The sequence below is a fragment of the Varroa destructor genome, unplaced genomic scaffold (assembly GCF_002443255.2).
Source record: "Varroa destructor unplaced genomic scaffold, Vdes_3.0 BEIS01000005.1, whole genome shotgun sequence".
NCBI lineage: Eukaryota > Metazoa > Arthropoda > Arachnida > Mesostigmata > Varroidae > Varroa > Varroa destructor.
Genome location: NW_019211458.1, coordinates 30906843 through 30928878, shown reverse-complemented (window position 1 = coordinate 30928878; position 22036 = coordinate 30906843). Strand labels below are relative to the sequence as shown.

Genomic DNA, 22036 nt, shown 5'->3' with positions numbered 1-22036 from the left:
AAGTTCATCCCGCATGAAGAGATTAGCTAATAGGTGGTCTTTATTAAATTTGCAGAAGCTACATACTGTTTTTCTACCACGGCTGCAGGTGTATTTAGATCCACCTTCTTTGATTTTCCTTTGATAGTACGGGTTTTGGACGAACGAAGTTGCCGGGCTGCGGACGACGAAGCGAGATTAATCCTAGGCTACCCAGCTAAGCTTATTACCCTATGAGGAGCAACCATTTTTAAGCTGAAATTGTAGCAAATTATAAGTTGTGTAACAGTATTACTATACGCGGCTCATAAGCACAAACCATCATTTTTCCTGGTGTCAGCAAAGTTCAGCCTTTGAATGACACCAACGTCAATCGTAGATGACACACATATCAGTGCTATGGAACTTGAAATATGCTTTTTTGATAACTTACGTGTTTTGTAGCGGTCGCATGACAACGCGCAAACGATGCACCGGCGTGTGTTTGTACTGTTTCGTTGTACCTAGTTTATTAAGCGATGTTGTTTAAAGCAGGGGAACGTAATGCTGTGTTGAATATTCCTTAAAATACTTTTCACACCCCCGGCTATAATCGTTGTGTTTTTTGATTCCCTGTTTTATCGACATAATATTTTAAATATTAATATAAATAAAAAGTTAAAATAACTATTTTTCACGATACTTTATTACAATAGCAGACGTTACAGAGCGATGTTCCTGCGGTGAACAAGAATATAACACGGACGAGCCATGTTAAGATTTATATATATATATATATATATACACGAAATATATCGACATCGTTAGATGACTTACGGAAGAGAAAAAGTATCGTTTCCCTCACCCTTGCGGCACAGTAGATGCTTCTCCAAAAAATAGGAGCATTAGTACGAGATAAAGTTGGTTCGAAAAATTTACCGATGAATTAACACTAATTAGTAAACTGTTATATATAGGATCAAATATTGAGCACCAATAGTGAGGGCTGTCAGCGGCCATGTTCCGTATGCGATGCAGCTCAGTTGTATATCTTTTTCTCATTTGATCTATCTCCTCCGTTCGGCCGCCCACTCAGTCGTTTCGCAAGCCTCACTTTAAACTCATCCCCAAGCATAAAGTAATGCTGCAGTGGTGACTGCGACAAGTAAATTAGGACTGTGAAGACAAGCCTGAACCCGGAGGTAGTGGTGGAGGTTGGATCTAGGAACCGACCCAAACGACCAAGCTACGACCCTGGTCACGAAGATGAGTGAGCAAGCGACCGAGCGAGCGACACGGAGCTCGTTGCTACCGAGGGGCCCCCAGTGTGCAGCATGATTATATATACACGAGAGGCTGACGAGGATGACTAGACGAGACGACGGTACTAGGAGGCGATGTACGATGGTTTATGATGCAAGGCGTCGTTCGGCGGAGGTGCGGACCTAAGGCCGCTGCTGTCGACGCAACGAGCGCATTTTCTTCAGCGAAGCAGGCTTCAGCAAGTCCCAAGCGTCGGGTCCGAACATCCGCTCAGTCCGGTTACTGTACACCATTAACACGACCTGACGTCCTGCTTCTGGTTACTGGCCTTTTCTGTCAGTTGTGCCTACCTGACGAGAGACATCCCTACCGTCGTCGCTTAGCCTAGTTGCCACTGGGGCGATGGAGTCAGAGGATGTCAGAGCTGAACTCATAGAAATGCCAGCGGGGGAAAGAACGATGGAACAAACAAGCTAGGGCGCCCCTATGGCTCGAACAGCTCTGAGTTGCCCCCGTATAAAGAATCCCTCCCTTCGTTTGCCCTTGAGATAGGGAATACCCCCGTATATCGGGAACACATTAGTACTATCTCGATTTAGACGGTGGCAACAGGCAACTAGGCAGTCAAGCAGGCAGGGGATGGAGACAGTGGGGCATAGAAGGGCGATCGTCTTCGTCACTCATTACCACTTGCCCAACAGTGACGGTCTGGTGCAGCAGACCCCGTCAATGACTTCAACGAGCAGCAACCTAGCATGTCTGAGCACCGAGAAGCCAACATAGCTAAACGGCAGCAGGAGTCCAATAACGCTGAGGACGTCGTGGTACTGTTCAGAATCAGTCGACCCATCCTCACCAAGCTTCTAGGCAACGGCCTTCTCGCCTGGCTAGCTGGGTGCATTTGTTGGGTGGGCCACTATGGGCCCTGGGTCAGTGTATACGACACCAAGGTAATCAATAAAACTATGCGGTGGACTCTCTCATACTCGTGCGAGCGTACGCTGCTGATATCTTTGTCTGCGTGGCCGTATATGCGTGTGTTTATTAATATGCGTGGATAATGCATGCGTGTCAAGTCGACCTTCGTATGTAAAGGAGTGCGGCTGCACTCATCGCTGATTGCATCAGGCACGTCGTCGTCAAGATGGTTAGCGGATACACGGCTGAATAAAGATGTTTCACTAGTTCCTTTATGGGTCGCTCGCTGGAGGGTCGGTCGATCTTTTGTTTTCTGCTACGATGGGAGCAGTAGCGAGCTCACGTGTATACCCCTTAAGGATCGTAGTTTCGTGATTCCTGTTAGTATTGAAATACATTGTTATGACGTCTGGACGAGATCATTTTGTATCTACCTATATGATTTCTGGCTGCGGAACGTCTATAATCACGCAGACAGTAATAATAAAAAAACGTTTTGAACCTCCTAAAATCTTACGCGTTTATTATTGACTGAATATAGAAAAATAACATTTTTGGCAATTGCACCTCAACAGGTGTGTATAGTGCACACTTTGTTAAGCTGACGTAGGGTTGAATATACGATATTGCTTAAACGTAGTTTTGAAAAAATCAAAGTTGAAAATTAAAAAAAAATAAATCACAATTTTCAATACTATATTTATTGACACCTTCTCTATTTACGGGTTTAAGAAAGGCCTATTCGGTTGACACTACGCAAATAACAAAAAAACACATATATGTTTCAGGTAAATTATTTGATTGAGTTTAACTGAGTGTTAGCACCTACTGATCAATACTCCCTAATTTTGAACACAGTCCGACAGAGGGAAACACGGCCATATTGCCGTTGCAAAAGCTTCAAGAGCGCATTCATGATCTCATGTTCAATAGGTTTTTCCGACTGCGTACGAAAAACTGTCGATATAACAAAATTATATTATAGATTGTGGTTAAGTTGATATTACGGTAAGCCTAACTATGATTACTACTATTATTTACAGGTTAGTGACCAGTAATGGTTTGGGCTTTATTATATATCAAAATTTATTATATAACAAAGCTTAGAATTTGTTTTAGATCTGATCTCGAAATCGAATTCGACGGAACGCAGGAAGGGCTTTTTCCATATCGGTCCGCCCGATACATTAGTGATTTGTAAGGCACTTGCCGCCTCTCTTTGACCTACCCTTTCTCGCAGTAGACACAGGCGCAGAACTTCGTCTGTGATGAACTTTTCACCGATGTCACAACAGAGACGCGAGCTCCCCGTGGTGGGTCAATGGCCGCCCGCAAATTTCTTATGTAAATGCCCAACGATGGTTGGGGTGTTGAAACCCAAGACAACTTATGGCAGTATGCGTAAACGATTCGGATCAAATAATTGATCAAGCGAATGGATCTCTTAGACGAAAAGGAAATTAAAACTAATGTATTGTCGGCCAGCCCTTAATGGTAATAAAGCACTAAAGTCCCGCTTTTGTATTCGATATTAATTCTGTATTCCTTCACCTCAGGAGATAGTTCTGTCCGATATTCAGTTACTTAGTATGGCATGTTTGGAACGTTCAACCTTTTGCCGGAAAATTAAGCCACGACCTGTCCCAAAACTCTATGGTAAAATTACTTGAAAGCTTATCAGCTTGTTGTCATTTTTGAATGTTAATTGAAGTGTTTTGTATATGAAAATAATTGAAAAATGAAGACGAAGCGTACTTACGAGGATTTTTATAAATAAAATGGTCACAATTAATTTAGCTAGTTGTGGTCGCACTGTTCCTTCGATCATGTTGTAATGTTAACGTAGCATGAGTTCTTTACTTAAGCAAGGAAAAACAGCCGAGTTATAGGTACGAGTTGAAGTCGTTTAGCGTAGGAGGTGACACCCATGAAATTTACATTCAGTTCTGCCAAAGTCGTTGAAGCTCGGTTTCACGTATACGCAAGGCCGACGCCGATAGGGTAGCTCGCATAACGAGCACTATAGGAATAGCTAATAAATGATATATAGGATACTTAGGTTTTTAGAGAAACGACTCTTGATATATGGCAAGGAACCCCATGTGACGCAGTAAATGTCAGAGGCGATACCTCGATGGTTTTCCATACGCGCTCATTGTATACTTTTTCGAGTACGTAGGGGTTGTTTGTGATGCAGATATCACATTATACACGGGGTAAGGGCATACGTAGGCTTAAATATGAAATTACATTTCTGAAAATTCGAGTATTAAATATCCTGGAATAGCTATTGTCAGACCATATAATACCTGCTGGTATTAGAAATATATCAGGCGCACAACATGGGGGAAACAAGTGAGAGCAAGGTACGCAAAGATAGACTAGGTAGCGTTAGGTGAATTTTCTAAATATCAAGTTCTGTGCCCAAAATGCCTTGGTGGTTGTCGTCACAATTTTGGCAACACAAACCTAAAACGAATGGTACTTGCAGCGTCATACAAACGAAAGTTAAGCCTTGGAAATATTAGAATGGAGATACAGCACATAGATGTTCTACGAACTCTGACTTAAGCTTTATCATGCTGCGTTTTTCTAGATACCCATTAATGAACACGTAAATTCATGTAGGCACGAGTCGTCCAGTTAGAAGTGCTAAAAAACATCTTATATAGACTTCCGTATAGGTAGTGTTGACGTCATAGATTGTGTGTCACTGCATTATGCTATGCTATATGTCAACTATGATTGACACGATCTACGTACTCTAAATAAAAAGCCCACTTCTAAGCCGCAATTTGGAAGATCGCATACTAAAAGCTTCAAGGTAAAACTATGTAGTATTCATAATCCGTACACAGAGGTGTCACAGAGGTGCGTCAGCCTCAGATCCCTGACTGTCCCATAATGTTCTCCTAGTGTTATCTAACATCTTCCACATCGGATCCAATCCACATCAGACACTAGAGTGTCCTTCTCGTCAAAGAACGCCGTATTTGGGCGTATGCAAGCCCTTCAGTGCAGTTTTACGGCGTCATTTGCTTTAAAATCCATAACCCATAGTCAAACAAGTGCTGATAACGAATACTTGCCAAGGTTGAAAATGAAACATATCTAGTTATTGTTAACGTACACTTACAGATGTAAATGCTGTTTTTTTCTAACGGCTGCTTGCGTCATCGGTAATGAGTAGTAACAATGCAGACTTGATTAAAGCTTCACACTTCCTTTTCAGAGCATATAAAGCGGCACTAGCCGAACAAGAGTAGTGCGCTTCATTTAGTACGTTGTGCACTTATCGACGCATTGTCACTTACCCTATGGCAAAAAATAGAAAGCGAGAGGGGGAAGGAAAGAGAAAAAAGAGGGAGAGGCAAGGGAGAAAGATGAATAAACGCAAATTCTAGTTTCGTTCGTTCCTTATTCGCGCGCGCGGTGAGTTTGCTTCCAGCTTGCTGTGCCCCATCCTCCAGGGCTTCGTTGCTTGTCAGGAACTACGAGTCGTCAGTTGCTTGTTAATCAATTGAAATTTGTTAGTTAACTACTTGAAGTTAAGATGTAAAGCAAAGGCAGATTGAAGGCGGGTATATTGCCATAGGATGGATAAAGTAATACAGTCAGACCTGAGCAGTGCACATCTGCTGGCCCTCGCTAATTCCGCTGTTAGCCCCTCCCTAACCCCATAAATAAATCCTGTTTTGTCATGCCGCGCCCTTAAGTGCTAACCTTCGGCAGGCTCTAGTGAGCAGCTAGGTCATTTCTTCTACTACCGTTTGGGGTTTCTTTGAGTATATCTACGCAGTACGTTTACCTGTACGTAAACCAATTCAAGAACGATGTGGCTTTGACGGTTTTCATAGTGGCTCTGTTTGCTCTTCCATTAACGTGAACTGACCCACGTGGTCGCGTGCTCAGCTCCGTTAGCTCATCACTATACTAAAGTGGCAGCGCCAGAAGTGGAGGGCGCGGCGTCCTATATGAACACGCGGCACATTTAGTGAGGGACCCAAATAAACAGATTGTTTGCTTCTGTACTCAGGAGGACCTCACGTTCAAGAAATGATGGAACAGTCGTGACAGGGGCAATTGAAAAGTTGTTCTCAACGCCAGAACAGCTATTACTGGCCACCCATCAGGGTTTTATCAGTGTGACAAAATGAGGCCGAAAATACGCCAGCTCGAGCGGTAGCACTCTTCACAGAGGCATATCCATTTCTACTTGTGAGCACTGTTGTAACAGAAACAATGTAGAGCATCGTTTTATAGACATACAATGAGTTTTTTATGTGTAGTCCGGAAAGTGGAGCACAGTAGATATAAAAAAAATTCTAACCATTAAAAAGAATGTACGTTTCAAAACGTTCAAGTTCATGTAGACGGGACATATATCTGGCCGTGCGTATTAGACCAGTTCACGTTGAGAGCTACCAGCTAGGACGTAAACTGTATAACCTGTATGCTGACTACTAATGCATTCACTACTACGTTATATGAAAACTAGTAAATAAAAAGAATTTCGTTTTATTAGGCAATACGACAGCAGATCTAAGTACCCTATGCCGGGTCTCCGGTACTAGCATCTTCGTGACTTTGCGCGTGATCACACCATCCTGGACCTGAGTATTCTACAAGAGTTGTGACGTCATCAAGAACATCCTGAACGTAATTGAGCAGATTTTCGGTCTGATTCCCTATTTCTCCAGTAATTGCCTGATTATTCTGGAGTTTAGACGATATTTGCTCTTGATGCTGGACTACCTGAAGCGACAAGCAAATCCAAGTAACAGCAGGTTTATATAAGATTCACTGAGGTAAAAAAGCCGCATGAATCCTTTTGTCTTAACATTGAACAATTCCTCTTCGGAAACCCGGTATAGGCTGTGTTAACTAAGTTCGAATTAGCTCATGACCAACCATGGCAATATCTGAGAAATAATCTGCTATCAGATTTGAAGTTCTATGCTTAAAAACGTTACTAGTGAATTCCGTTGGTTATACTTGGGAGTCGAGTTTAGGTTCTATTCAGGCACAAGGTTTCATGCCTCTGACAAACTGACCTCTTCAACAAGTCCAGCGTCGCGCGATACAAAGCTAGCGAAACTCGATGTGGTGATTCCGGGCACGACGCTGTACAACTGCACAAGACGATTACCGGCCAAGTGGCGAGAGAATGTTAGGAAGTTGATAGCAGAGTTATTTGCGAGGAAAGCGTACAGATGCCGCTGATAATGTGACGCCATGAGTAAATGCGGTCGTCGGGGCATCAGGGCCATCTGGCGAAGGAAGGCGACGCACAAGCCAGCCCCTTCTGTCATCTGAGTACCTACATCAGGACAAATTACGGCTGATAATGTAATTAAACTGTGACGATAATTTGCTGCAACGTTGTCCATATAAAGACTTACAATCTTAGAGTATTAAAAACAAATTCTATACCGGTTCCCTGAGAGACCTCCTCCTCATCTTCTGTGACAAAGTGTCCGATGCCAACATATCTAGCTATAAACACAAATCATAGGTGTATCAAAAAAAAAAAAATAGCGATTTTGTTAGCAAACGAATACGCGATTTTATATTATATAGTTTGCCATTAGTTACCTTTACCAAATTCGTCGACAACGACTAAAGCTCGCGCTCCTTCAATCGTTTTCATAATGAATGCGATTTGTTGGCACTGCACGGCGAATCCGGACGCCTCGTTCCGCATCGTTTCATCCGAGTAGAATGATGATTGAATAGTATCTAATAGAGCTGCAAGACCGCCAACAAGAACCATGCAACAAAGAAGATTCGCATATTAATTGTGGAAACAAACAATTACTCTATATTGCATGCAATGCTCTATGACTGTATAGAGTAGGCCTCCTGATTAGGCGTCTACCGTTTCAGGTTAGGATGTTAGGTTATACGTTATGTACAGTGCTGCTTTGGGAAGCAATTAATCAAGTTGTTGTTTATGTTCCGTAAAGGTGATTCTGGCGGCGGCGAAACTGGTCAGGAGTAAAGAAAATGGAACCAAGGATAGCGCTTTCCAGATGCTCTATCTCACTGCCATTTTGACTTGTCTTGTGAAAGAAATGGCCCACATACAGCCTGCACTGTTCCTAGTTCAGGCCTCCGCTTCGAGGACCGTGCGTGGACCGTTTGTCGAAAAGCCTGGCAGGAAATTCATGCATCTACTATGCTCCGCGGATTCTCAAACATTACCGACGGCTAACTTTTGCTACTAAAAAAGTAGAGCAGTTAGTTAAACATAAATAGTAGCAGTTAGGCTGTCCCAGGTTATCCCACAAGAGTCCAGCAAGGTCGATGTTTTTCTAACAGGCGCAACCCAGGCCTGTGCCTCTAACCAAATATCTAAAAAAATATAAAGGATCCAAATAAGTTTGTGGTAAATAAAAACACTGATTTTACTTTATATGCTACAAAAGTTCGGGTCATCTGTGTTGAATTATGCTTAATTTAATTATTTTCGTTTTTCTTTTTTATTCATTCTTTTCTGGAATTCAAATCAATTGAAAAAATCAAATCAAAGTGATGCTGATGTTGAAGATTTCCCTGATCATGACTAATCATTATAGCTTCATATAAAGTAGCCTATCCCTAAAGCATGGTGCATAAATTGGCTATCTTTTATATATTCGAAATAATGGCATGTTTGTTTCTCAGCGAAGCTAACGTCCGTCATAGGTTGTTAGTTGGGTTTTAATTATTAAAATTCAAGAGATGCAGAAAATGTTTCTGTCTCCGACGAAAGACTACGATGTACGATAAGTTCACCCTAAAATTCGAAAAATCTATATGGCTGAAAGACAAATTACGATTTAATTAGTCCGCCTGGTATAGTATCTAGCCAGGGCTACTGATACTCTTTAACGACAGTACTGAATTCGATACTGCCGTATATCGCAACCTGTCCAGATCGGTGACGGACATGCATAGGCCTTTGTTGCAAGACTATTCAGTTTAGATACAATCCTTAGACGTTTTAGACGTGAACTGTATAAGATATTAACTCGAACCTCATCCATATTTAGCATTAATCTACTACTGGATACGTGTTAGTCTCGTTCCCAGACTTTGCTTAATTCTATACTACGTACGACTATATGCATGTACGTACGACTACTGGGACATGTCACAAATTAGCTGGGATTGAAATCGGAAATTTATACCTATTTTGGCTTTTTGAGCAGGCACCGGTGCACCGAGATGAGCGAGAAAAGCGATCAACGCACATTGACGCAGGAACGTCGATTTGCCACTGGAATTGGGCCCAGTTACCACAAACACCCGGGCAGGATTTACCGATATCCAGCTGTTGGCTTTAACCGTGCCTCGAGAGCGTTCCATCACTTCCAGAAGAGGGTGAATTCCATTCCTTTAAAGGTATTCGATTCATTTTCCCATTAACAGACATTGACGTGTGGCTTTTAGATATGATCGTATATACGTATAATGATTAGACTGACACTAAATACACATGATCTCTAGGCGGTGTGTGGTAGCAAGACGTGACTCACACTACGACACAGATGTTTTCTTCAGTGATCTGAGGCCGAGCAAAATTCAGTTCATTTCCGGTTAACGCCAGTGCGAGGGTTGCGTCTAGCGTGCAAAATGTATCCACCGCATTGAGCAATGTCGTAGCATGGGTCAGAACCTGTGGAAACGATTCAGCAATATCGGGCAACTTCAAGCCATAATTAAATGGACGAAAAAACATGACCAACTGACACATTTGCGGTTAAGCTTTACGCCCATCATGGACATAGGGTAAACCATGACCATAATAAAGGCACGGTTGTTAAATATAGACTGAGTCTGAGAAACGAAGAACGAATGAACACCGACCTGTCTCTGCAGTTGTCGATAAATCGCGTGCTGAAGATGCATCAATTCGTCGTAAACGTTACCGTACTTCTCGTGCAGCAAAGCCGTTCCGTTACAACGGAAGAACGACTCGTCGTCCATTGATGCCACGAGCTCCATTGTTCTTGTCGTCTTAACCGCGCGTTCGTTAGCGCGTTTCGTCCTAAAGACGAACCCCATGCACGGCACGTAATTAATGCACCCTGTATAGAAGGGATCGAAACGACACGTAAGTAGCAACTCAGAGATAGTGTTTATTGTAGACGATTGAAAGTGGCGTAGACAATCCGTCCGATCAAGGATTTGTTGCTCAATAATTAGCGACACGTTTGCTTGTATCAACTCTCGACTAATTTAAATAAAATCTAAGAACAAATTCAATTAAAGATTCCCCATGAAAGTACAGAAAGTGGAGGCAATTCAAGGAGGAGAAGCTTACGCGAGTCCCAAACGGTATCCTAACAAAATGTTGCATAATATTCTCCAGGTAACGTTAAGTCAAACACTCCTAGACACAAAATCGTTCCTATATAATGTTTTATATGAAGTATGTTTACATATGAACACGTCCTATCTTACTGAAACGGGTTAAATCGCCATGTAAGAAAATGGCAGAAAGAGCAATAGTACGTAAGTGTACGTCTAATATTTCTTACCGGTTTGTTGTATTTGCGTGTCGGACTTTGTTGGCTTTGCAATTGTTTTCCATGCACGAAAAAAAGGAAATGCGTTTCTCTCATTTATCAAAAGGCGACTATGTAGCTACCCTGATTATTATATAGAGTCATATTGAAACTCTTCAGGAATATGAACGAAGCATATGTACAGATGACAGCGAATAGGGAACGTCGTCAACACGTAACAGCCGAAGGTCATAGTAGTTGCTTCCACAAGTTGTACGCGCACAACCTAACAAGAGGCTAAGAGGAATCTATTTGTGAGCGGTGCTACTGCTACGGGCAAGCACTCGAACGGCTGGCTCGTTCTGATATAAAAAAAAAAACGTGTCTAACACGGTTTCGAATCTAGACGACTACATGTTTCCAACTTTGGCAGATAAACACGTTACGACTGTACTACGATGGAAACAACGTAAAAGTAAACGAAGTTTTTAAGCACCATCTTTAATTTCCGCAGGAAGGCGCTCCATCTCTGTTCTCGCCAAACGTTTCATGTCCTTGTCCATCTCGGCGCTGTATAAACGCAGCCGTTTAGCATCAAGCTCGGGATCGACTCCTTCTCGTACAGGAAATTTCTCGTCCGGGTTCTCTTTAAAGGCTACAGCCATAAGATAGTGGGAGCGAAATTAAAATCTAGCGAATGCCATTTGAGTGCGATGCGATATAAACGTCCACTCCAACAAAAGGTCCAAAAACAGCCAATCCATTTAGGCATCCACAGATCGCAATGTCTAATGGTACAACTTTAGCTTTCTTCCTATTCCTAGGCCCTATAATCGCTTTTCACTATTGCCTAAAAATCTGGCAGGAAGGATTTTGCTGGGTTTATCTGGGCCTTCAAAGGTATGTATCCACAACAACATGTCGAGTCATTGCAGCTATTGAGCCCACGCACTGTTCCTCTATGTCAGTGCTTTCGGTAACTTCATTCAAGACGAATTTCAATACGAATCCATGATTTATTTACCTTGGAAATCGACCACGTTCTCAATTATTACGACGAGCTCTGCGAATACTTTGTCGCAAGCTTTAAAAGCCGCAACTAGAGCCGGGCACTCATCCCTGCGGGATGTCCCAGCAATAAGATCCTGCACAACGAGTATTGATTTACACGTAGACAAGATGCTTCTCCATTCACCAGCCGGCGTTTCACCTGCAATGCACGAGGGGCAACATTGAACCATCGATATAATTGCTTCTGGGCATATACTGAGTGTATACGTATGTCTTGATACGTAGCTTTTATCTGCATAACCCAATCATTGTCTGTCTCAACTTAAACGACAAGAAATTACGTGACACCCATCACTCATTAATATTTACTGAGATTAATAGTAATTATTATGCTGCAGGCAATATGATGACTTCAACGATAGAACGTAACAGAACTTTGTTCCTAAATCGTCCTCGTAAAGAGAATGTGTGGGTGGTCGTATTTTTTTGCTTATTGTTCTGGTCAACTGAAAGAAAATTTAGCCAAGCAATATTATCTCGCCTTTAGCTCGCGTGTATTGAATATATTGATTTAAAACAAAGGTGTTCTTGGCTTGAGTTGTCATTCACACAGCTTCAACACGTGACGTGGCCTTACAGAAGGCTGACATCATTATGTTGCCATTAAACACGTCTTTCCCTTCAGGACTTCATTTGGTTTTCCTTTTCGGTCACATTGTTATTAGAAGTGAACAAAGTCTCCGACTGAATGATCGTTACTGCATTGTTTTGACGAGATAATGATAATCGTCTGCGTCTGTCTAAATTTGACAAAAGTAATAACGACCAATGGAAACTACAAGTTATCACAAAAAAAAATTCCTGATACACGATTTCATGGTTCGGGATGTAAGGAGTTGAAAAAGCAGGACTCTGCTTGCCAATAAGAAGCCGACTGACGTTAAGATCTCTTTTACCGCTCTTTGTTACCGGTGAGTGGTTGTTTATATTTGGGTAGCAAAATTTTGTCATTCCGATTTAATGGTAGCGCTACTAACGAAGGAAGTAGTTTTTTTTTTCTAAATTAGATCTTTCGTTCAAGTTGTTTGAAGATTTCGAACAGTGAAGTGCGTATTCTGTTCTGGAACGGGTATTCGCATCAAAAGTTTAATGGAAGTAATCTGTAACAAAAAAAAAACACGTCCCAGTACAGGTTTGCTAAAAATAGCTATTCTTAAGGTCAACCCACGACATCGGAGCTGGAGTCCTTCTTGTTTTTCGTTTCATGGCGGCCAGGGCAAGAGCTACCTGTTCGCCTGAGTGAGTCGAGAAAACGAGAGATTGAATGTAATTACTGAAACCGCTTTTAGGCATCATGCGGTGCTAACCTTTTCGTGCTGGGTGATAGCAAAGGTGGTAGTAGTCGTAGTAGCGATGGTAACCGGTCATCAGCTAGCGGGACCTGACCCATGAATTCCCAATTTATTATTCTCATGGTTTGACAGTGCTGTCAGAGGGTTTCCTAACGTTGTGTTGCAGTGAGATAAGCTTATCGGGTTGGAGAGCGCGAAGTTCAACGAGGTGGTCTCTTGAGACCTGGCCCATTCTGCTAAATACTGCGCCAGGAAGAGCTTGTCAACCAGGTATGTTCGGTAAGCGGGACCGGGGGCCAGCCCATGGGCGGCAAAACATTTATAAGACGCCTTAGCAGAGCTGCTTTCTGATGAACCATATGCCACGCCAAAGAAGATGTTTAGAGAGTTCACACTTGTATGATACGTTTGTAGACAGAGAAACACGCGCACATACATAGCCTAAGCTGCGCGAAGAATAACTGTATGTAATAACCAACCTCATTCGAGTAAGTAGATCCGTGTTCAACGATGGTAATCAAGTAGGACTAGCAAGCATAAGAAAGTCACAGATTAATATTAGCAAAACGTTCTTGAGTACGCTATTACCTCATAGTATCGATACTTTCGATCTGACTAGGGAGTGGTAACAAAAAAACTCATAAACGACTGCATTATGTTCGTTTCATTACGGGGGAATAACGTAGCCTATCACGCGTTACCCTGTAATGTAAAAAACTAAATTGCAATCGCGTTCGGGAACAGAGGGATAGTAGCGCGTCGTATCGTGAGAGCTGTACAGGCTTCTCCCTAATTATGTCAACTGGTATATATGTACATATATGCGTACATGAGGCTTGAGTCCACGTACTTATAGGTTAATTTTATTCAGAGATGCTTAAAATGGCTCTATAAAGTAGGGCTGATAAGTCTTGGTGACTGTTTCATAAGCTTGCTCAAACATGCCTCAAAGTTATTCTCCACTCCTCTGAGTAAACAGCTTTCATGTCACACAAAATATGCTCAGTATAATTTGAAATTTAAAACAAGGCTCCATGTATCCCGTTTATGACCCAATAATATCTACAAATACTTTATAGATATATCAATTTAACTTATCTAGTCGCAGCCAAACGAAATTCGGCAGAGTTTAAAAGCTTGGCATGCTATCGGGCGATCCAAGCATACGATTCAGTCACTGACGATTTACCACGGAAAGAATTGTCATAAAGTCGAAAAATGTTGTCCACCGAAACACTCTTTGTTGTACGTAGGTGAGCTATGCGTAGGTAAACTGTACAGTTTGTGGCGTTGTAATAAGTGAAAATTTTGCTCTTCAACTGCCGTACGTGCCGGCTTCAGAACGAGTCTTTCCGTAATGGCACGGAAGGGGGTGCGCCCTAACTAATGAAATGGGGTCGCCAACACGGATGGCCGACGTCGATGATGATCGTTAAGCCGCTAGGCGAAATGGAAATGCGTGGATTCGCTCTATTAAACCACATACCGCGCATTTCGTTTTCCTGCTTTTCATCGATTTCCCTTCGGTATACTCGCGCATAAATCTTTCCCGGTAGATGATACAACTAAAAGCCCCTCGAGGATAACCTTCAATGGGCAGATTGGCCGCTCTGCAACAGAAGTGTGGCACATATGGCTAGAGGTCATCATACGTGAATGACAGTTATCTTCAGAAGTTTCGAGCGCCTTATATAGTAGCGTGCGACAAGGTGGATGCTCATGTTCTCTGGGAATGATTTCCCGAGATAATACAAATAAGTACCGATGAGGCAGGTGCTCTGTGATTCCTGTCTGTGTATCGTTAATTTGACCATATAATAAATAAACATTATGACCGTTTATTTATTTCTTAGATAATATTAATTAATAGTATTACCGTGAAAGACGACGCAGTCAATTGTTTTGCAGCGTTTTGCTTTTAGCTGAGCTAGTGGATACTACGATGGCGTCATCAGAATACCTACTGCGTAAACATATTATGTATACCAGAATCGAGTAAGGATTTTTAAGTAAGGACTTCCCGTAAGAGCTGGAAACCGAAAATAGGCTTCCGTTGCAAAAGAATTAGGCTAGTGGCAAACCTGCAGAAGGTATAATCAGCCACTCGGTAATTTCGAATGAAACGCGAAAGCGAATGGCTTCAGGCTTACGATCTACATATTCCAGGTCTATCCTGCTTAGCGTTCATATTCATCTCCTACAATCTAGAAGATAGTGAACTAGAAATGTAAATTACCTCTGCACATGTTGAGAAGAATATAGTCTACTCGTTTAATGTTCCTTAGCGCTTGACTCAGTGCTTTAATGAACTGACGATTTTCCGGATCGGAGAAATACGCTAGAGAGGTAAGTCGATCTTCGACTTCGTGACGTGAATTTGGTGGCGCTAGAAACATAGATCGAAGGCGAGAACGACCTAGGGAGCAGTGACGTTCAAACAGCTGAAAGACGCTCAGATCTGGAAAATGATTTCGGATAACAGCCATTGCATATAACCATGGAATTATTTTAGATTTACTTCGTTATCGTTTAACTTATTTACTTAGTTTCTCACTATTTATTAGAAGATATTCACATCCTTGCAACCCACACCAACGCTGTAGTTCTACGCAAAAGAAAAAAAAAACAAAAACAAATAACATCATCTCGTGTCATGGTTTTTTCTAGAGTGCACATTGCGCGATAGAGTACTTAGTTCAGTGCAAACCAAATGAAACCCCGACTTTACCAACTTAAGCCAGAAGTTTGAGGACGAAAGCGCGTGATGGGATTCTTTTTTCAGCTATAATCATATTGCTCAGACGGTCTAATTCGTTCAAAGTTACTCCGTTTAGATATCTGTCAAACCAATAGAGTTGCCACTATCTTGCGCCGGTCTCTGCTTACTATGGAAACTAATTAACACGGGTTGGTCGTCATCTCTTTGGCTAGCTTATACTTCTGCTTACTTCGGCAAGAATCTGTTCTCAATTGGAATAATATTAATAATGACAGGACACAGATAGCTCCCATTCTTTGCTTTACATTTTTGAACTTTTCCGTATAGGTTTTTCTAGCAAATAGGTTAGCTTACTAGACATGGAAGATTTGATTCTATGAAAAGAACGCCCGACTCTCAATTATATTGCTAACGACGGCGATAGCGTTTCTGTCCACTTGTATCTGGTTCAGATATTTAGATATTTTTTTACGTTAAATCTAATATCAATTTCTCCCTGATTCGGTACCTTCGGTCCCGTCTGAGCCAGTACCGAATCGGTTACTATTTAGACGAGTTCTCCAAGTAGAGGGCGTTTCTGCAGAAAAAACGTGGAGATCCCGTAGGGTTCTGTACGATATAACCAGCTGACCGAAATCTGCTCCGCGATACATTCCTAAAGTAGCGATCACAACGCGCGGGACGGCTGTTTCAACATCGCTGTCTTCATCGCCTCTACAGACTGTTTGAAAATCGATCCCGCCTAACAGCTGAAGATAATCCCGTGTGGCGATCCATTGTAGGAGTGCACCTATTGACCGGAGGGACACATCCTGCGACAGATCTAGAACGGTTCTGGCACAAATTTTTCAGTGCAAACAAAAGGTCAACGATATCAGACTGATGCATTTTTAAACTGATGCGGCTCCTCCTTTCTTGAAATGCCGGCGCTATAGTCCTGGCTCTATTTTTTAATAGGTTTCTTTCGGGGGTTGTTTAACGATGAACTACGTAACTCGGCAGACGGGTACATGCGACATAACAGAACTCGTACATGTTTCTACGTGACAATTTTCTACATTAAATCGAATAATATATTTCCTAATAAGCGTCTGAACCTGTGCTCTACCTGAGGTAAATCATTTTCTCTTCTAATGAAAGCGTAGTATAATCTTTTCCATCGTGTGACCCTTGGAGATTTAGATTCACGAGGTGACGAGTGGCCTCCGTTACCTGTATCTGCTGGGGAGGGACCTTTTCAATGTGAACTTGTGGGTGTAGTTCGGTGTAGCTAAAAGATGAATTCAATAAATGTCAGTGAAGGTTAATAAAATAGTCTATTGCGAAATTTTGAGCAGATTCGAAACTCCTTAGCATCCGTCTTGCTATGCGATTAAAGGTATTACATTCACTCATTTCTAGTTTACGGATTCACCGATGTTGGCTTAGCCTAGGATCCTCGATGGGTATTTGTATTGTTAAACTTTCAAGCAAATGTGTCTCTTAGTTCAGTGGTTCAGTGGATAAGTATACTGACTAGTCCAAGGCAAGAACAAGCGAATCCTGGGCGTTTCTACTAATTAACACGACTGATGGCTGAAGTCGACCAAGAAGCGTGCGAAGTTGCATCTGATGCCGACCCTGTTCATGCACCTGTGTTACCATACGAACCTACGGAGAGAAACACCAACATCTTACAAACACCATTAAATCGAACTAAGCATTGCTTAAGACAACGCGCTTACTGATCTCGTATTGTCTACGACTAAACCGACCGCCCGAAGCATATTGCATAGCTAGCTTCTCTTCGTTATGGCTTACGAGAATGTTTTCTACATCTGATTTTATCAACTGGTAGCTAAGATTGCAGATTTGCCACTGATAATACATATGGGCGAATATACGGTTCGAGTCGATGCAAAGATAAATCTCAAATGAACTGGGTAATTTTCTTGATATCGTAGTCCTTCTCTGTTTGTTGGATTTTGCCAAGTATACTTCATCTCGTGAAGGCACCCATCGAATAATGATCCACAGATACTTGTAAGGTTAGCACAAAGATCGACATCGGCAAAACTTCTGATTTTTCTACACGAACAAAGTTCACGTCATATCACTTTCGTGTAATTTACTACCGTACTAAGCTGTCTCTATTCTACCATATAACTGGGACGAAATGAAAACTCAGAATTGGACATCTGGGACGCAAAGAATGATTCCGCTCAGTTTACTATGCCTGGGATTTTATCGAGTCAACCCCAGCCGCTGACTTGCTTAGCGATTACAAACGCTTTTAAATGGCTTTAATTTTATTACTAATTTTACGTGTCGGTACTCGGTTACTGCTGGCGTATTTTTATGGCTGCTGAAACTGAAAATAATCCTCTCAACAATTTTCATTATTTCAGCGGCAATAAATTATGTTACTAAAATGTCTATTGTTTTTGTGCTGAGAGACGTATTGACTTGGATAATTTCGAAAACCAACTGAATATTACAAGAAATCGCGAGTGACATTTTTTTACAACACAAATAGTTCCGTGATACGTTTTTGTAGTTGTTAGAAATGCCATCTTTGACGGTCATGCTTACTTGATCTAGGGGGCATTCATCACGATTTTCGAAATATTCCTTGTTTAGTCGGCAAATTACTTTTTGGTAGTACTCGTGCGTCAAGCTGTATTGATAGGTATAAATTCACCTGGATGGGCTAAGTACATTATATAAGCAGAATTAAGCTTTTATTTGCCAAGAACCAGGAAGGTAAGCGAAGATACGAGGGGTCAAGAAGTCAAAAAGACACACAAAAAATGCAAAATAGAACGATATACGTGAATTCGACTAACCGTTGGAGCCTATCTAGACGACCCAATTGACAGCAAATATAAATGGCCCCTCTAAAACAGCCGTTCGTTTCGGTATTATCTATAAACCTAGATGTACAGAATGGCTTCTTCAATGACAATATTTTAAATGTTCTCTTCAAATGTTTCGAAGGCCGTATGGAAATTAGCAAGTGTGGAGCGGAGCATCTAGGCGAAAAATGAAGTTTTCAATTTTCTTAAGTGGAATTCGCCTAAACCTGACACGTTGGATGGCAGCCGATAATTACCTAAACCTTTAAAACGGCGCGCGCTGAAACAAAGCAAGGTATTAGGTTTTACCGATTTATACTCCAATGCAGGTTAGTGTTTGGCCTTTCAATTTCGAAACTATGGTAGATTCTACTGGCTAAGAAAAAAGCTAAGATCAGTTCGAATTAACACATCAATGGACTTGTTCATCTGTTGTACGGTATATTATTCACTCGGATTTAATATTCCATTACATCGTGCGCCCCGTACACACTGCCGTACTACGAGCAATGGGTAAATAAACACGAAGTATCAGTCTCGTTCCTGCCAGCTAGCTCAGACTAATGGGAATCAGCCGTCATCTTTATCAGCGAGTTACTACCATCACATGCAAATATCAGATATTGATGATCGATATCGTTTAACGGGCGCGACAAAACAATGACCACATTAAATCTCAACAAAGCAGGGCATATATGTATATATATATATATTTGTTTTGTTGAGAAACGAAAGTTTGAAGCTGACAGCTCATTGTGTAAATGTTGTCCGTTATGCTACAATAGTGACCACAGTAACTCTACCTCAAGACGATTTGGCACATAGAAGGACGCTCCAAGCGTGCCTCCGTTCAAGGCAAGAGCGAGGACAGTGTGATCGTTCGCCGGTTCATCCTCGTCTACGATGATCCTTGTCGCTGAAGCTGGCCTCGTCGAAACGCCGCTTGTTGGGAAGGAAGGTGATCTTCTTGGCCTCCCATCGCTTTGGCCTTTTTTACCTCTTTTCGACCTTGAGCACTGAGCGAGCATCGACATAGCGTCATCACAAAGTTTAGCTCGAGACGATGCGCCGTAAGGTCAATCCGCAATTAAGCTAAGAAACATACGACGAGAGCGATGAAACTCGTTGACAGACATAGTATATTCGGTGTTCGACAAGAGCGTATCTGTACGATGGTGTCAGGTTCCACTGAGATGAACAAACTCTTGCCTCTCGTAGACTTTTGCGTGTTAAAGCAATGAAAATATGGCGTGACACACATTAGCGCCTTACTGATCATTGTCAAATGTGCACGCAGTTCCCTCACCTTTCCACGAGTTCCAAGCATCACGGGCGTCGGCTCTTGCCTGATTAAAGAGGGGCCTCTGTTCATGTATTGGCCTGCAGCAATCCTTCTTCAGACAAATTCACGAACGTCAACAAAGCACAAGACAAAGATAGGTTAATCTGCACTTGGCTAAAAGCAGGCTGCTAAAATATCCTTAAAAAGACTGCATTTATTTGCATACAGTCACTATCAATTAAAACTCAGTAATGTGTTATACTAGTATTAAGGACGCAAGCTTGTCAAAGACGTCTCAGGCGGATCGTTATAGACAAACTAACAGGAGTTGTCTACTCGCACAGCCAAGTGATAGGCTTTAATAGCCATTAGGGGCCTTTCATCTTTAACGTTGCGATACTTGGATAGAAAAAGGCCTAGCATGGGGTAAGCGCTCCTGCTGCAACAGGCTTCAGCGTTTCGGCCTAGTGCAGTGGCTTCTGACCATTTTTGAGCCTAGGTTTGCAGCTAAACATAATGTGAGTTGAACCGTGAGTGAAATCACTAACGTATGCTGTTCTTGAGATGCAGTCGAGCAGCGTTGCCAGCCATGTGAAATTTCATAGAAGAAGCGATGCAAATGTGCTCGGGAAGATGGAGGAGGATGGCTCGAGGCTAGCCAGCTCGTTCGCTCCGAAAATCCGCTCATACAACTAAATACGAAAGTGTATTCGTTATAGGCGTTTCCCTTTTTCCCTGCTACTCACTCTCCTACCGCTGAAACATCGATGTACGCCGCTAGATCTGATCGATTGTTTACTAAAGGTTCGAAAGGTTTGTCTTCGTTATCCATTGGACTCCAAAGTAACTCAAAGTGTGAACTAGTCCTGTCATAGTTGATTTCGAAATAATTCTTCGTCGTAGTGTATAGACGCCGTTTCCAAAACACGACGTTCAGTATTTCGACGAGCCGAACAACGTATCGATTGCAAAATGATATAAAACACCCAACTGTTTCACCTATTTTTTATCCCTGTGTTTATCAGTGTCGGGGAGCCGTCTGCATCCAATCAAGATCGTGTTACTTTTTTTGGCCTAGATCTTTACGAGGCTACCCGAGGCGTATATGTCCCTGCTTACGAACACGCAATTTCTTTGAGCAGTTCGTTCAGCTGCATTACCGTCAAGTGCTTGTATATTACTGCAAGCTGTGTTGTGCGTCAAATTCTACCGGGAACTCTTTTTTTGGGATCATGGCGACAGTTCTCTTCATAGTCGTAGCCAGTTGCGAACAACCCTTGTTGGCTGGACGAAGAAGCTCTCGTTTGAAAATATGTTCATTGTATTAGTATGTCGAACATGTGTCTCATTTGATTCTCTATTTGTCACTACTGGCCAATCTGACCGTTTGCCAATCTTTTTCCGACATATTTAAACCATGTAGATTGTCCAGCGAGCTCCAGCCCGCTGATACATTGTAGAAAATTTCTATTTCCTTATAAAAATATGCGACGTTTCGTGGATCGGTCATTTTGATCGGACGCAATAGAAATGGATGTACAAGAAGTGCTGGTACTATGGTGAAGCTACATGAAGCTATGTGAACGCCAACAATAAATTTCACAAACTGGAAAGTTTTAATGAGTTGAGTGGTCCAATGTCAGCTCAAGTTGACCACGTCTTCTCACACAAAATACCGAGAGAAAATTCGGGCTAACCGTGCACGGCCATCGTACCAAAGTAGATTTAACTACTATTTAAATACGAACGCTCTGTTTATTTGAAAATACAGGACTAAACAAGGGGCATGTCTTCGACATCATTTCTAACCTTTTCTAAGTGTGTTTGGAACGTGGCATTGGCTAGAGGATCATAGCTGTCAAAATAACTGTCGATCTCAATTCTCAATTCTAAGGAATTGACAATGTGAGCACACATTTTTAGAAAGAAACATATCCTTCATGACCATTTCACTGAATAGCAGCTAATCTTCAGCGTTGGGGCAGAAAAATGATCATCATTGCTCTATAGAATTTATAATTCGCAGTGGTAAAATCACGGATTGTGAAGCACCGACTATGGATTGGCTTGTATTTCATCGTGGCGCTGCCGCTGGACAAAATCCCATAATGTGTTGCTGGATTAAACATTTCCAGAAATGAAATTATCGCGCGACCCTACAGCCTCCGATTCCAGCAACAGCATAAACAGCGCGGAACAATTCAAAC

At 42.0% G+C, this 22036-nt stretch overlaps 2 protein-coding genes across 10 annotated transcripts in view; one reads left to right on the top strand and one right to left on the bottom strand.

Moving 5' to 3' along the window:
* LOC111251533 (uncharacterized) overlaps nt 1–14842 on the top strand; it is a 93095-nt gene extending 78253 nt beyond the window's left edge. For 5 of the 6 annotated variants that reach the window (XM_086991137.1, XM_086991136.1, XM_086991133.1 and 2 more), the window contains 4 exons: nt 8106–8527; nt 9333–9525; nt 13161–13264; nt 14336–14842. In XM_086991137.1, coding sequence (XP_086847263.1) covers nt 8106–8140 — 35 coding nt within the window. In that variant the 3' untranslated portion in view covers nt 8141–8527; nt 9333–9525; nt 13161–13264; nt 14336–14842. The remainder of the gene's footprint in view (nt 1–8105; nt 8528–9332; nt 9526–13160; nt 13265–14335) is intronic. The other variant, XM_086991135.1, reaches the window with a different exon arrangement.
* On the bottom strand, nt 6642–21236 carry LOC111251528 (mutS protein homolog 5-like). Of its 4 annotated transcripts, XM_086991123.1 has the most exons (15): nt 20378–21236; nt 19854–19941; nt 19351–19639; nt 17230–17363; nt 16822–16983; nt 16222–16547; nt 15231–15452; nt 11656–11841; nt 11128–11286; nt 9991–10211; nt 9660–9799; nt 9312–9517; nt 7735–7887; nt 7194–7459; nt 6642–6894 (listed from the first exon to the last, which is right to left on the bottom strand). In XM_086991123.1, the coding sequence occupies exons 3-15, from the start codon at nt 19579–19581 to the stop codon at nt 6691–6693; spliced, it is 2610 nt and encodes an 869-aa protein (XP_086847249.1). In that variant the 5' UTR covers nt 19582–19639; nt 19854–19941; nt 20378–21236; the 3' UTR covers nt 6642–6690. The 4 variants fall into 4 exon arrangements, with proteins under 4 accessions (XP_086847249.1, XP_086847247.1, XP_086847248.1 ...); XM_086991121.1 differs by having other exon boundaries at nt 19351–19941; XM_086991122.1 differs by having other exon boundaries at nt 19351–19938.
* Between the last annotated feature and the right edge of the window lie 800 nt (nt 21237–22036).